The sequence below is a fragment of the Puma concolor genome, chromosome A1 (genome assembly GCF_028749965.1).
Source record: "Puma concolor isolate L17-30 chromosome A1, mPumCon1.1.hap2, whole genome shotgun sequence".
Taxonomy (NCBI): domain Eukaryota; kingdom Metazoa; phylum Chordata; class Mammalia; order Carnivora; family Felidae; genus Puma; species Puma concolor.
The window spans coordinates 35,367,012-35,378,592 of NC_141667.1; the positions used below are offsets into that span (position 1 = coordinate 35,367,012).

Sequence of the window (11,581 nt, forward strand, 5' to 3'; positions counted from 1 at the left end):
GCACCCACAGCCACTGTGCCCGACTTCTTCAAAGCAGTTGTGGGTCTCCAGGGGCCCTGCAATCCTGTTTTCCCATTTACTTGCCTGGAAACTTCTTTCTTCCTAATACAAAATGTGGTCCAATTCGAACCAAAAAAAAAAAAAAAAATTAATTGTTTTACTTTGGAGTAGATTCACTGTGTTCAAACATTAACCATTTTTATTATGCAATATATGTTAATTGTCTGATTAATTGTAGGAAAATTAGAGAATACAGATAAGTTAAAAAAAAATTAACGGAAAACCACCCGTGATCCCCCTATTAATAAAATAAGTATTCTAAACTTTTTGGTGAATAACTTGCCAGACTTTTTTCTATGCAAATGTGTATTTGTATTTTTTTCTCACTTGTTCTGTATTGAACATCACCTCATATCAATTAATAAAAATCAGCATCATTAAATTGACAGCTGCATGGTGTACCATTATAGAGATGGGTGGACCACACTTCATTTTAGCTGTCTCTCTTGCTGGGTGCTGTTCCCAATGTCACCAAAGTCTTCTGACATAGGGAGTCTTGTGCCCATGTCAGATTATTTCTTGAAGGTTAATCAACCAAAATGGCTGGCTCAAAACATGCAGCCATGCTTAAGGCTCTCAATACATAACAGTAAACTGCAGTCCAGAGCCATTATACCAGCGAACCCTCCCGCCAGCCACATGTCACCCTGCCGGTCAGTCTCGTGCACCCCCTGACCTCTGCACAGACCTCTGTGTGGCCCGTACTCTTACATCATGTGCTTTGTGCTGCCAAAGTCAGATAAAACGTAGCCACGTGGGAAGAGGGAGGAGGGGGAGACAGACAAGGAATCAGCATCTATAGGCCGGTGTGCTGAGATTATCGTACGGAGAATACACGGAATTGACGTCCTGGGACTGGTTCTGAGGCTAGCCTTGAAGGGTAATCAGGAGTTACCTGAGTACAGAACAGGGAAGCAGTGACGAGCCAAGCAGAGGAAATGATCCAGATGGAGGAAAGGTCCCAGGCATGAATGTTCAGTCCCTTTTCAGGGAACAACAAACAGTTGTGTAACGTTGTGCATGGGGCTGCGGGGACTGTGGACAGGAGTGATGCAGGATGAGGCAGAAGAGGGGGGTTGGGTCTGATGAGGAGGGGCTTTCTGGGCTAAGCAAAGAAGCTTACACTTTACCCAGACAACTAGATAAAGATCATCAAACTGAAACTTCCTTGGAAGACAGGAGTCTTGGAAGTCCGGAAGTCCTAGAAGACAGGAAAACACACAAAAGCTGTGTGAGGAAAACTCACACCGATCCCAGGAATGAGCACTGTTGTGAGCTCAAGGAACTCCCGTCTGTCTGTCATCACCACTGATGAGCTCCAGGAGCTTGAGAACAGCCATTTAACCTCTGTGTCCAGTAAAACAAAGGGGCCCATGTGGGTTCCTCACACTTCTAGCTATCTATGCACCTGTAAACATGGGCACATCGTCTCTCTCTTTTTTTTTTTTTTTTCCAGAAAAGGTGGCCATTAAGATCCTGGACAAGACCAAGCTGGACCAGAAAACCCAAAGGCTACTGTCCCGTGAAATTTCCAGCATGGAAAAACTGCACCATCCCAACATCATCCGTCTGTATGAAGTGGTGGAGACCCTATCCAAGCTCCACTTGGTGATGGAGTATGCAGGGGGTGGGGAACTCTTTGGGAAAATCAGCACTGAAGGGAAACTCTCAGAGCCAGAAAGCAAGCTCATCTTCTCCCAGATTGTGTCTGCCGTGAAGCACATGGTGAGTGGGTGTGAGGGATGGAGTCTTGCCCCCACGTGGCCCACAGTGGGAGCGTGGGCTCCAGTTGGCCACTCTCCAAGCGTCCCCAGAGGCTTTGGGTCCTGCAAAAGGCAGACAGTAGTCCCTTCTGTGAGAGTCTAGACGAGATTACACTCTTTGACCCCATCTTGTCACTGCCAGACAGCTGGCTCCACGCTGCTTCGGGGCCCTGTCTCCCTGCCTCTGTCTCTCTCTCTCCCCTCTTACCACGTCTCACATTCCAAATCCTCTCCACCCTTCATGATTCCGCTCAGTTTTGTCTCTGTCTGGAATTTTCTTCAATGTCACGTCAGCTCATACAGACCCTTCTTGCCTTTGGTGAATTCCTCCAGCTCTTGCTCCCTCTGTGCTCAGCTGATTAGCATTTATTATGTCATTCTTACTTCAGTCCTCTGATCATTTCTTTAGGTAAATGTGGACTCCTAAAACACACACACACACCCCTAGTTCCTCCCAGAACTGGTTCTGCTGTGCCCTCTCCACTGTTGGCTGTTTTGCCCCCACACACTGAGGAGCCTGACACGCGGGCCTGACCACCATCTTTACGGCTCCATTAGTGCAGAAGTCTGGGCTGTCCTCTTTACCTAGTGCAGTCTCAGTACAGTTGGCAGAAAAGAGACACTCGTCTGGGGTCTATGTGAGGCGAGAGGCTATTTCTAGTTCATTCTTCTGACTGGATGCTGTGGAGGCAAGGCTGTCATCAGTGACCTCCTGGACAAATTACTAAGGGAAATTAGTGACCCGGGGACCCGAGATAGGCATTGGGAGGGAGAAGAGAAGGAAAAGGAAGTGAGTGAGAGAGAAAAGCCCAACCATAATGGGGGTGGGTGCTTCAGATCTTCAGTTCCACCAGGTGTCATTTAAGTGGCCCCATGCTGTGGTGAACTGTCCCAGGGCCAGGCAGTAAGCCAGACCCACATTGAGCAATGGAGCAGATGGGCAAAGAGTCTTCCACATCCTATTTGGAAAAGAAATTGAGTGGGAGAGCAGAGGGAACTCAGACTGAGGCCTCTGAAGCTCCATGCCCTGACATTTCTCCCATCTGTCCAGTGGTGAGTCATGGACACAGATCCAGATTCCACTGAGCATGTCCACTCTGGGCTGGGACCTTGCTGAGCACTGCAAATACAGTACCACTGGCCACCCTCACAACAATCTCATGAGGTGGCTCCCGGTATCTCGTTTTACAAAGAAGGGAAACACTCATATTACGCTGCTGGGATCATTGAACCTAAAATTAACCCAGCCATCAGGCTCCAAAGCCCAGATTCTTACCCCAGGAAGCCCAGCAAAGTCACATTAAACCATCCCAAGAGCCCTCAGGACTAAGTAGGTCAGGGGTCTTCCAGGTTGTCTGTATGGGTCCAGAATGCAAGAGTGGGGGTGGGGTACATGCTCGCCACCCACAATGGGACTTGCTAGAACTTGCTGAATATAGCCTCTTTCCTTCTACTGAATTCTGGAGAGGAGCCCCCACAAAGGAGCAGGGTTGAAAAGTTGTGGAGGGCTCTAAGTCTCGTTGGTTTTGGCTCTAGTCAAGAGTTGCTCAGCCAGAAAAACTCATTCATGGCCTCAAACATGAAGGATTACCGTTTCGTTGTGTTTTGGAGCATGTAGTTTCAAAAGATCTAAGTTTCATTTCTGGCACTGATTCCTGAGTCACAAGTGTCAGACAGAGTCCAACCGTTGCCCCACGGAAGAACAGAACCTTTGGTCTGTTTGGGGGATGTGTGGGTGTCACGTTGGCTAAAGGGCATGGCCGGGTGGCCCTTGAGGCTTGCAATCTGAGTTAGGTTGACATCCGCTGAACTGGTTATTACTCCGTCATCTATCACTTCACTGTTTCAGAGCAACTGACACATTCGCTTCTGTTAGTATTATTCCTTGAAAATGATAGCTTTTCCCTGTGTCTTCTTCCACAGCATGAGAACCAAATTATTCATAGAGACCTGAAAGCAGAAAACGTGTTTTATACCAGTAATACTTGTGTGAAGGTGGGTGATTTTGGATTCAGCACAGTAAGTAAAAAAGGCGACATGCTCAACACTTTCTGCGGGTCGCCTCCCTACGCGGCGCCCGAGCTTTTCCGAGACGAGCATTATGTCGGCATTTATGTGGACATCTGGGCCTTGGGGGTGCTTCTGTACTTCATGGTGACCGGCACCATGCCGTTTCGGGCAGAGACCGTGGCCAAGCTGAAGAAGAGCATCCTGGAGGGCGCATACAGCGTGCCTCCGCACGTGTCCGAGCCCTGCCTCCGCCTCATCCGGGGCGTCCTTCAGCCCGTACCCACCGACAGGCACGGCATCGATTCCATCATGAGCAATGAGTGGATGCAAGGGGTGCCGTACCCCACCCCTCTGGAGCCTTTCCAACTGGATCCCAAACATTTGTCCGAAACCAGCACCCTCAAGGAAGAAGAAAATGAGGTCAAAAGCACTTTAGAACACTTGGGTATTACAGAAGAGCACATTCGAAACAACCAAGGGAGAGATGCCCGAAGCTCCATTACAGGGGTCTATCGGATCATATTACATAGAGTCCAAAGAAAAAAGGCTTTGGAAAGTGTCCCGATAATGATACTACCAGACCCGAAAGAAAGGGACCTGAAGAAAGGGTCCCGTGTCTATAGAGGCATAAGACACACATCTAAGTTTTGTTCAATTTTATAAATTGCGTTAACTGCTGATAATTAACCAAGAGCATTGTTGCTGCTTTTAAATTTTTTCATGGACAACTTGGGTGGAGACATTTTTGTAATTTTTAAATAAATTTAAATTTAAGATCTGCATTTCCCCCCCAGAAAAGCCTAGATTTGCTTTCTTGTTCTTCAACTCTTCAATTCATTTATTTAATCAAGAAATATTTCTGCCAGGAACTGTTTAAGGGGCCGAGGAAAGAGCAAAGAATGACACAGGCCCGGCCCCTCCCCTCCTGTGCAGGATATTCTCGTGCCGGACAAAGGCACCGACAAAGACATTTTTTACAGAAAAAATGTCAGATAGTGATAGATGCTTTAAAGAGAATGCAAATAGGGTGATGTGATATTAGAGGTTTGCTACCTTGGATGGGACTGTTAGGAGAGGATACTTGGAGTAGATAGTCTGAGATCTGAATAGGAAGCAGCAGTGACCCTTGGAAAGCAGGCCAAGAGCATTCCAGGCAGCTAGGGGTTCAAGACTGGGTTCCTCCCAAACAAAGCCTAGGACAGAGGCTCCATGTAGAATAGTTTCTTTGGGAAATGATCCTGGAGAGGAGAGAGGGGCAGGGGAGAGAAACAGGAAAAGCCAACACAGACTGGCCAGAGCTATGGGTGGTCGGCACTCAGTCCTGCAGGACGCTCTGAGGAGCCTTATGGAACACATCTCAGGTGTCTGCCTAGGGCACAAATGGAGAAACATTTACCCATCACCTCCTGTTCACCACTAGTCAAGAGTGGTCCCATGGTGTCACCTGCCCTGCATCCCCAGAATTTGCTGTGTGTAAGTACCCCTGGAGCATGCTTTGGAAGAACATTTGCAGATTATGATGTGTGAGTGCCAGATGAGTTCCTGGTGCTTCCCATGCCATAGTGTCAGAGAAGCCCCGGAGGTGGCCAGGGTCAGGTGACAAGATACGATCAAGTAGGACCTGTGTAAGGTTGTTCAAACTTGCATGGAAACAGTCACAGCCTCAGTGGCTGGAGGGAGAAGCGTGGCTGGAAGGATCTGATGGGCGCATAGCTGCTACCTGGCACACACACCACCCCAGGCTCTGCCCCGACCCACCCTCTGTTAAATCCAAGTCACTGCTGGCACTCCATGCAGGAGGATTAGTAGGACAAGTTACAACAGTGGTTCTCAGGTCCGGTGCATCAGAATCTCCTGGAGGCTTTGTTAAAACAGACCGTGAGAACCCACCCCCAGAGTTTTGATTCAGCACATCTGGGGAGGGGCCCAAGAACCTGCGTTTCTAACAAGTTCCTAGGTGATGCCGATGCCATTAGGGACCACGCTTTGAAGACTATGGAGCCACAGTCACTACCGCAGCTGGTCCCGAGGCTAGGATTGGATTCATCCCTTCCTCCTCTGTCACCCATTCTAAAGGTCCCTCACCTTTGGCCAACATTTCAGCTGGCCGAGATTGGTCTAATCATAAAGATTATTTATTTATTATTTATTTATTTATTACACCATAAAGATTATGGTGTAAATCTTTATCATCAAAGATTTGAGCCTCTAGGGGTGCGTGGATGGCTAAGTTGGTGGAGCATGTGACTCTCGATCTTGGGGTTGTGAGTTTGAGCCCTACATTTAGTGTAAAGATTCTAAAAAATCTTAAAAAAAAAAAAAAAAGGACTTGAGCCTTGAGTTGCCTTGCCCTTGTCAGGCCGTGGTTGCTGCAATTGCCTGTTCACTGGTATCATGAGGCCCCAAAGTTAGGCTCCAGTGAACTTCCTGGGTTCCAGACATTCTCCTCTTTATCCCCTTGTGGTGATCAGGGTGAATAATCTCCACGAGTATGATAGCTCCTCTCTTTGCTTGTCAACTGGCACAGAGACCTCAAAGTGACCATGCGATAGTCATGGATTCCAGTTCACTGGACCTTTACTGGGTCCCCTGGTGAAAGCATCCCCCTGCCCCTGGGAACCCAAACCTCTAATCTAGCTGAACCTGGGTTGTAGGAAAGAGAAGTACAAATTCTGCAAGTGGATCACTCTCACATCACTGATGTGAGAGAAGGCAATCCTACTTTTACCTGTTGATTCCCAGGCCTATAGTTTGTTTTTTTATAAAGATTTTCTTAAGTAATCTCTACCCCCAATGTGGGGCTTGAACTTACAACCCTGCAATCAAGAGTCCCATGCTCCACTGACCAAGCCAGCCAGGCACCCCACCAGGTCTGTGTATTTTAACAACAGGGGACACATATCCATCAGCCATGGTTAAAGTGCTTGTACCCAGTCCTGGAGACTGTCAGGATCCAACCTCAACCCTGCAGGATACTGTCCTATAGAGCCAGTGCCTTGGCTGAACCACTACATTGTCCTATTTATGCTGGCTGTTTCAGGTGTTGAGGTTTATAGTGAGATGAGTAGATCCCATGGTCAAGTGCCCATTGCCTTTGCCATGAAAGTCTTTGAGGAAATGCCATGAGAGATACCATGAAAACGGATCAGATATTCTCTGTGTCATAGCATGATTGTGTTAGAGGGTACGCTGCGGGCAGGAAAGGCAAACCTGTATCCTGAGTAGATGTCAATTCCAGTAAGGTCGCTGCTGTGCCATCTGCTTTTATGACTCCATGGATCTGATAGTGACCCAGTGCATGAGGAGATGGCTCCGTTTGCTTTGTCTCTTTGCGTCCCATAATCAGGTGCTTAGTCTCTCCTAGGGCCCCATAACACACCAGGAGCCCAAGCAGTTCTCTTTTGCAGAAAGTGTGGTGTCACTCCAGGACCCTACAGGGCTGTGCTGTAGCCTTCCACTGGAATTGCCGGACCCCCCCACAGTATCCCTCACCGTCGTGTAATACAGCCAGGGTGGCAATGCAGTTTGCTGCAAAGCCTGAAACTGGATCGTGTGTGTGTGTGTGTGTGTGTGTGTGTGTGTGTCTGTGAGAGAGAGAGAGAGAGAGAGAGATCTACTGGAAACGGGCAGCCATGACAGGTAGAACTGGAAGAATGTACTAAACGTAATGTACTTCCAAAACCCAGAGAGTCCTACTAAACCCTGTGCCTCTGTCTCAGCACTAAGGGGTAAAAGATGCAACAAATTGTCCTTTACCTTGGAATGTGTAGGCCTGCCCCAGGTCATTGGGCCTCTGAATACTTGGTCAATGTAACAGGCCCCTGATTCTTCAGGGCGTTTATCACCCACGCTCTGGCACACATAAGTCTCACTAGGGCATCTGAGTTCTTGCCACTTTCTGATGCTAAACCCGCCTAGGATGCTGTCACAATACAGTGGGCTAGCGTGATATTCCACGCTGTCAGGATAAAGTCCTTCAGAGGATATTGTGACCTCGAGCAGGAGATTGACAATTGCCTGGAGCAAATGAGACCAGCTGCCCGTCCCACGCATTGTTTTGATCCTCCTTTCTGATGCAAATTGAAAGGAATGCATTTTCCAAAGTAACAGCTGCCTATCAGTGCCAGAGGCTGCCAGTGAAGATGCCGCATCCTGCGTGGGGGCGACAACAGAGAACAGCCATCATCCTTTCTTATCTGCCTGCTCTCTTCTTAGAAGTCTGATGGATAAGTTAAAGGAGGTTTTGATGGAGCCCATTACCTTTGTGCCTTTAAATTTTTTTAGTAGTGAAGCTGAGTTTGGATGGTAATACTGATGGCTTCATTTCCTCGTGTGATTGCTCGTGATTTACGAACATGGCCTGGGAGAGGGTACAGCCCTGGAGGTTTCCACGTGGCTCTTCCTCCACAGGTCAGTGGTCTAAAAGTATCGATCCCAAGTAGATAGTTGGAGACTGGGGAAGGAACCCCAAGGTGGGACCCACTGGGAGACAGACTTTGGCCAGAACTCCACTCATCACCTGGTTTCTAAAGACGCCCATCCACACTTAGGGTCATAATAGTGTTTAGGATTTCCTGCTATCCAGTTCAGTTTGGACTTTTTAGCCAACAGTCCTTAAAAATTCTGGGCACGTATACCGTATATACTTGTGCCAGCAGGCTTTTCCTCAAGACCTGGCCTCCCAGTCACTGTGCACTGAGTCTATAACTTAGCTCTGGGACCATGATTTTCTCGTGACAGGCTGTATCAGCCTCTCCTCACCAGCTTGCCTCTTTTTCTTTCTTTCTTTTTCTTTTTCTTTTTTTTTTTTTTTGTTTTTGGTTATACAAGTCAGGTAACACTCTAGCCAGCTGTCACTCAGAACTCTGTGAACTATTAGCCTTTGTCACAAAACAAAGGCTCCTTGATTTTCACTCCAGCCAGACTGTCCATTCTATTATGTCCACCTCACCTCTGACATTTAAGTGATAATACATGGCCTCTGTCATTCTAGAATCCCATCATCCCCGCTGATCATAGCACGCCTGGTTCCTTGGCAGCATTTCCCACTGCCAAGGCCTGCTGGCAGTGTGTAGCCATCACTGACCTTTACATAAGTGCTGGTACACCCCTCCCAGAACATTCTTTATTGCCTCAAGTGAAGGTAATGTCCTCCTGGGGAATGTACGTAGGTGGTTCTTCAGTCTTACTTAATGAAACCTTTCTAATATTCGTACCTCCCGGAACTTTCTTACCTTTTCCTTAACACTGTGCCATCTCTGCCTCATTTACTGCAGGCCGCACTCATGTCCAAACCTCTATAGCCATCCTGGCTGCATGTTAGGACCAGTTTATGGTGTCCTCTCCAAGTCATGGGTAAATGCTCCCAGGATGATTAGCTCTCCCTTATCCCACCTGCTATTCTTCCCTCGACCTCCACCCCGGGCCCAATGTCTTCAAGATCCACTCGAACACATTTTGCCCTGGTTCCTGATAATACATATTAGCTTGATTCTGCAATTCCTCCTGTGCCCAAGCTACTTCTTCCCACACAGACGCTGTATTTCTCTCCTCAGTCTGTGTGGAAGCTGTTGAGGCCTGACCTGGTTCTGGGTTTGGAGAATAATAAGGGTATTGGAAGATGGTCTCGAGGAGGTCATGCCTCAGCTTGCAGGCATCTGCCGCACCAGAGACCTTGGCAGCGGCTCCAGGCAAGGGAGAACAGCTGCTTCTGCCGGTCCTGTGTAAGCAGAATCTTGTTCTCAGCATTTTCAGGTTCATCTACACTGTGGTTACTAACTCAGGCCCCAGTATCCCAATCTCTTCTTACCAAGGCTTGGACTTTGATAAAGAATTGTCAAATTCCTTGTCCACATTCCTTGGTTTGTGGCCCCGTCCTCCATCTGCAAAGTCAGCGATGTTACATCTCTCTGACCATCTTTCTATAACTCACATCTCCCTCTGATCACAGCCCAGAAAAGTTCTCGGCTTTTAAGGGCCTGCATGGTTAGCGTGGGCCTATCCAGACCACCTAGCATAATCTCCCCAGCTCAAGGTCCTTAATGACATTTGCTTCTGCCAAGTAAGGTAAACATATTCACAAGTTCTAGACATGGTCATCTTTGGGGATGTGGGGGAGTCGTATGCCTACTACAAACAGCAATGGGGTGATTGCCATGACTGGTGAGTAAGCCAGCCCTCAACCCCTACCCTGAGGGTCTGCAATATAGGGCTATTCTGGGTATCAATCGTCTTAGCCTGGATTCTAAAAAAAAAAAAAGAGAGAGAGAGAGAAAAGAAAAGAAAAAAAAGCCCGAGACAAAAGCTTACATGCAACTCACATATTTGGGAAATGACTCAGGACGCAGGAGACGCACAGGAGTAAAACTGAATAGAGGAAAGCCACATAAGGATGCACTGCAAATTGGCCATGGGCCAACTGGTGGCTGATTCTGTAGCATCTTCTGAGGAAACTTCTGGAACGCTTCTCAGAACTGTCTGCCCAAGGGAGAAAAGGAGGAAACATTTATCCGCCAGCCAAAGGTCCACCATTGGTCAAGGGTGGCCGTGGGAACTTAACTCCTCTGCACTTGCAGCCTGTTGAAATTAGTGCCATGTGAGTTCTGCGGGGACCCCACATCACAGTGAGGCTGAGGCGAAAGGTCTATAGCGGGAATCCAAAGGGAGACGTTATCACATTCTCCGGGGTCCTGGGCAAAGACTGAATGGAGACAGTTGCCACCCTTGTGGCTGGAGTTGAAGGCAAGGCAGAGAGCATCTGAAATGTGTGGAAGGGTTCTGATGCATAGACCAAAGGCTTTAAGGCCTGAATAAACCTGGCACATTTTGAGGAACCGAGAAGACAGGGTAGATGGAAACATTGTAAATCTTGGTGAGTGTGGTACTGAGTTGAAGTAGGCAGAGAACAGATCCTCTAGGAGTTTGCAAGCCTGAGTAAGGAATTTGATAGAGTGAAATGTAAGCACATTTGAAGTAAGCACATATGCAGTCTAGGCAGCCTTCAGGGAGGAAGCAACTCTTGAGGCCCTAAAGATCAAGAGTTTTGCTAAGGTGGGTTGGAGGTGCTTGCTTAATAGCATCTCAAAGACATGGAGGCACAGGGATGCTTTTGTAAAATCAGTCTAACAAAACTTTAATTTTTCCTTTTTAAAATTTTTTAACATTTATTCATTTTTTGAGAGAGCATGAGTGGGGGAGGGGCAGAGAGAGCGGTAGACACAGAATCCGAAGCAGGCTCCAGGCTCTGAACTGACAGCACAGAGCCCGACACGGGGTTCGAACTCACAAACCGTGAGATCATGACCTGAGCTAGTCAGACCCTTAACTGACTGAGCCACCCAGGTGCCCCTCATTTCTTTTTTTTTTTTTTTACTGTAGAGGCTTGCACAATGATGAAACATGGGCAAAGAAAAGTAAAAGATTAATTCCTTTTTACTTCTAAACATTTAAAATAAAAATGCATTATTATTATAAGCCAGAACTCTGATGATCTATAAACTTCTTGAGGATTGCTATTCATAATCTTCAGCACCAAATTACTACCATTATAATAATTTGGGGGAGGGGAATCACAGGACGACTGTTTTCTTTGACCACCAATTTGGAAAAACACAAGGAACCTAGGACTTAATTAAAAGTAGTTGCTGGAAATTTTAAAAGTGTTCGTTTTGATGTCAAGATTACCTCACTTGAAATGATTTCAAGACCCTGTTACATTCATTCCTTGCTCTATTGACGTCTTTAGTGTT

The 11,581-nt window shown here is 47.3% G+C and overlaps 1 protein-coding gene across 3 annotated transcripts in view; it reads left to right on the forward strand.

Moving 5' to 3' along the window:
• Window positions 1-4,636, forward strand: part of NIM1K (NIM1 serine/threonine protein kinase) — a 65,904-nt gene extending 61,268 nt beyond the window's left edge. For all 3 annotated transcript variants that reach the window (XM_086678267.1, XM_086678281.1, XM_086678273.1), the window contains exons 3-4: window positions 1,517-1,785; window positions 3,747-4,636. In XM_086678267.1, coding sequence (XP_086534393.1) covers window positions 1,517-1,785; window positions 3,747-4,496 — 1,019 coding nt within the window. In that variant the 3' untranslated portion in view covers window positions 4,497-4,636. The remainder of the gene's footprint in view (window positions 1-1,516; window positions 1,786-3,746) is intronic.
• The last annotated feature ends 6,945 nt before the right edge of the window (window positions 4,637-11,581 follow it).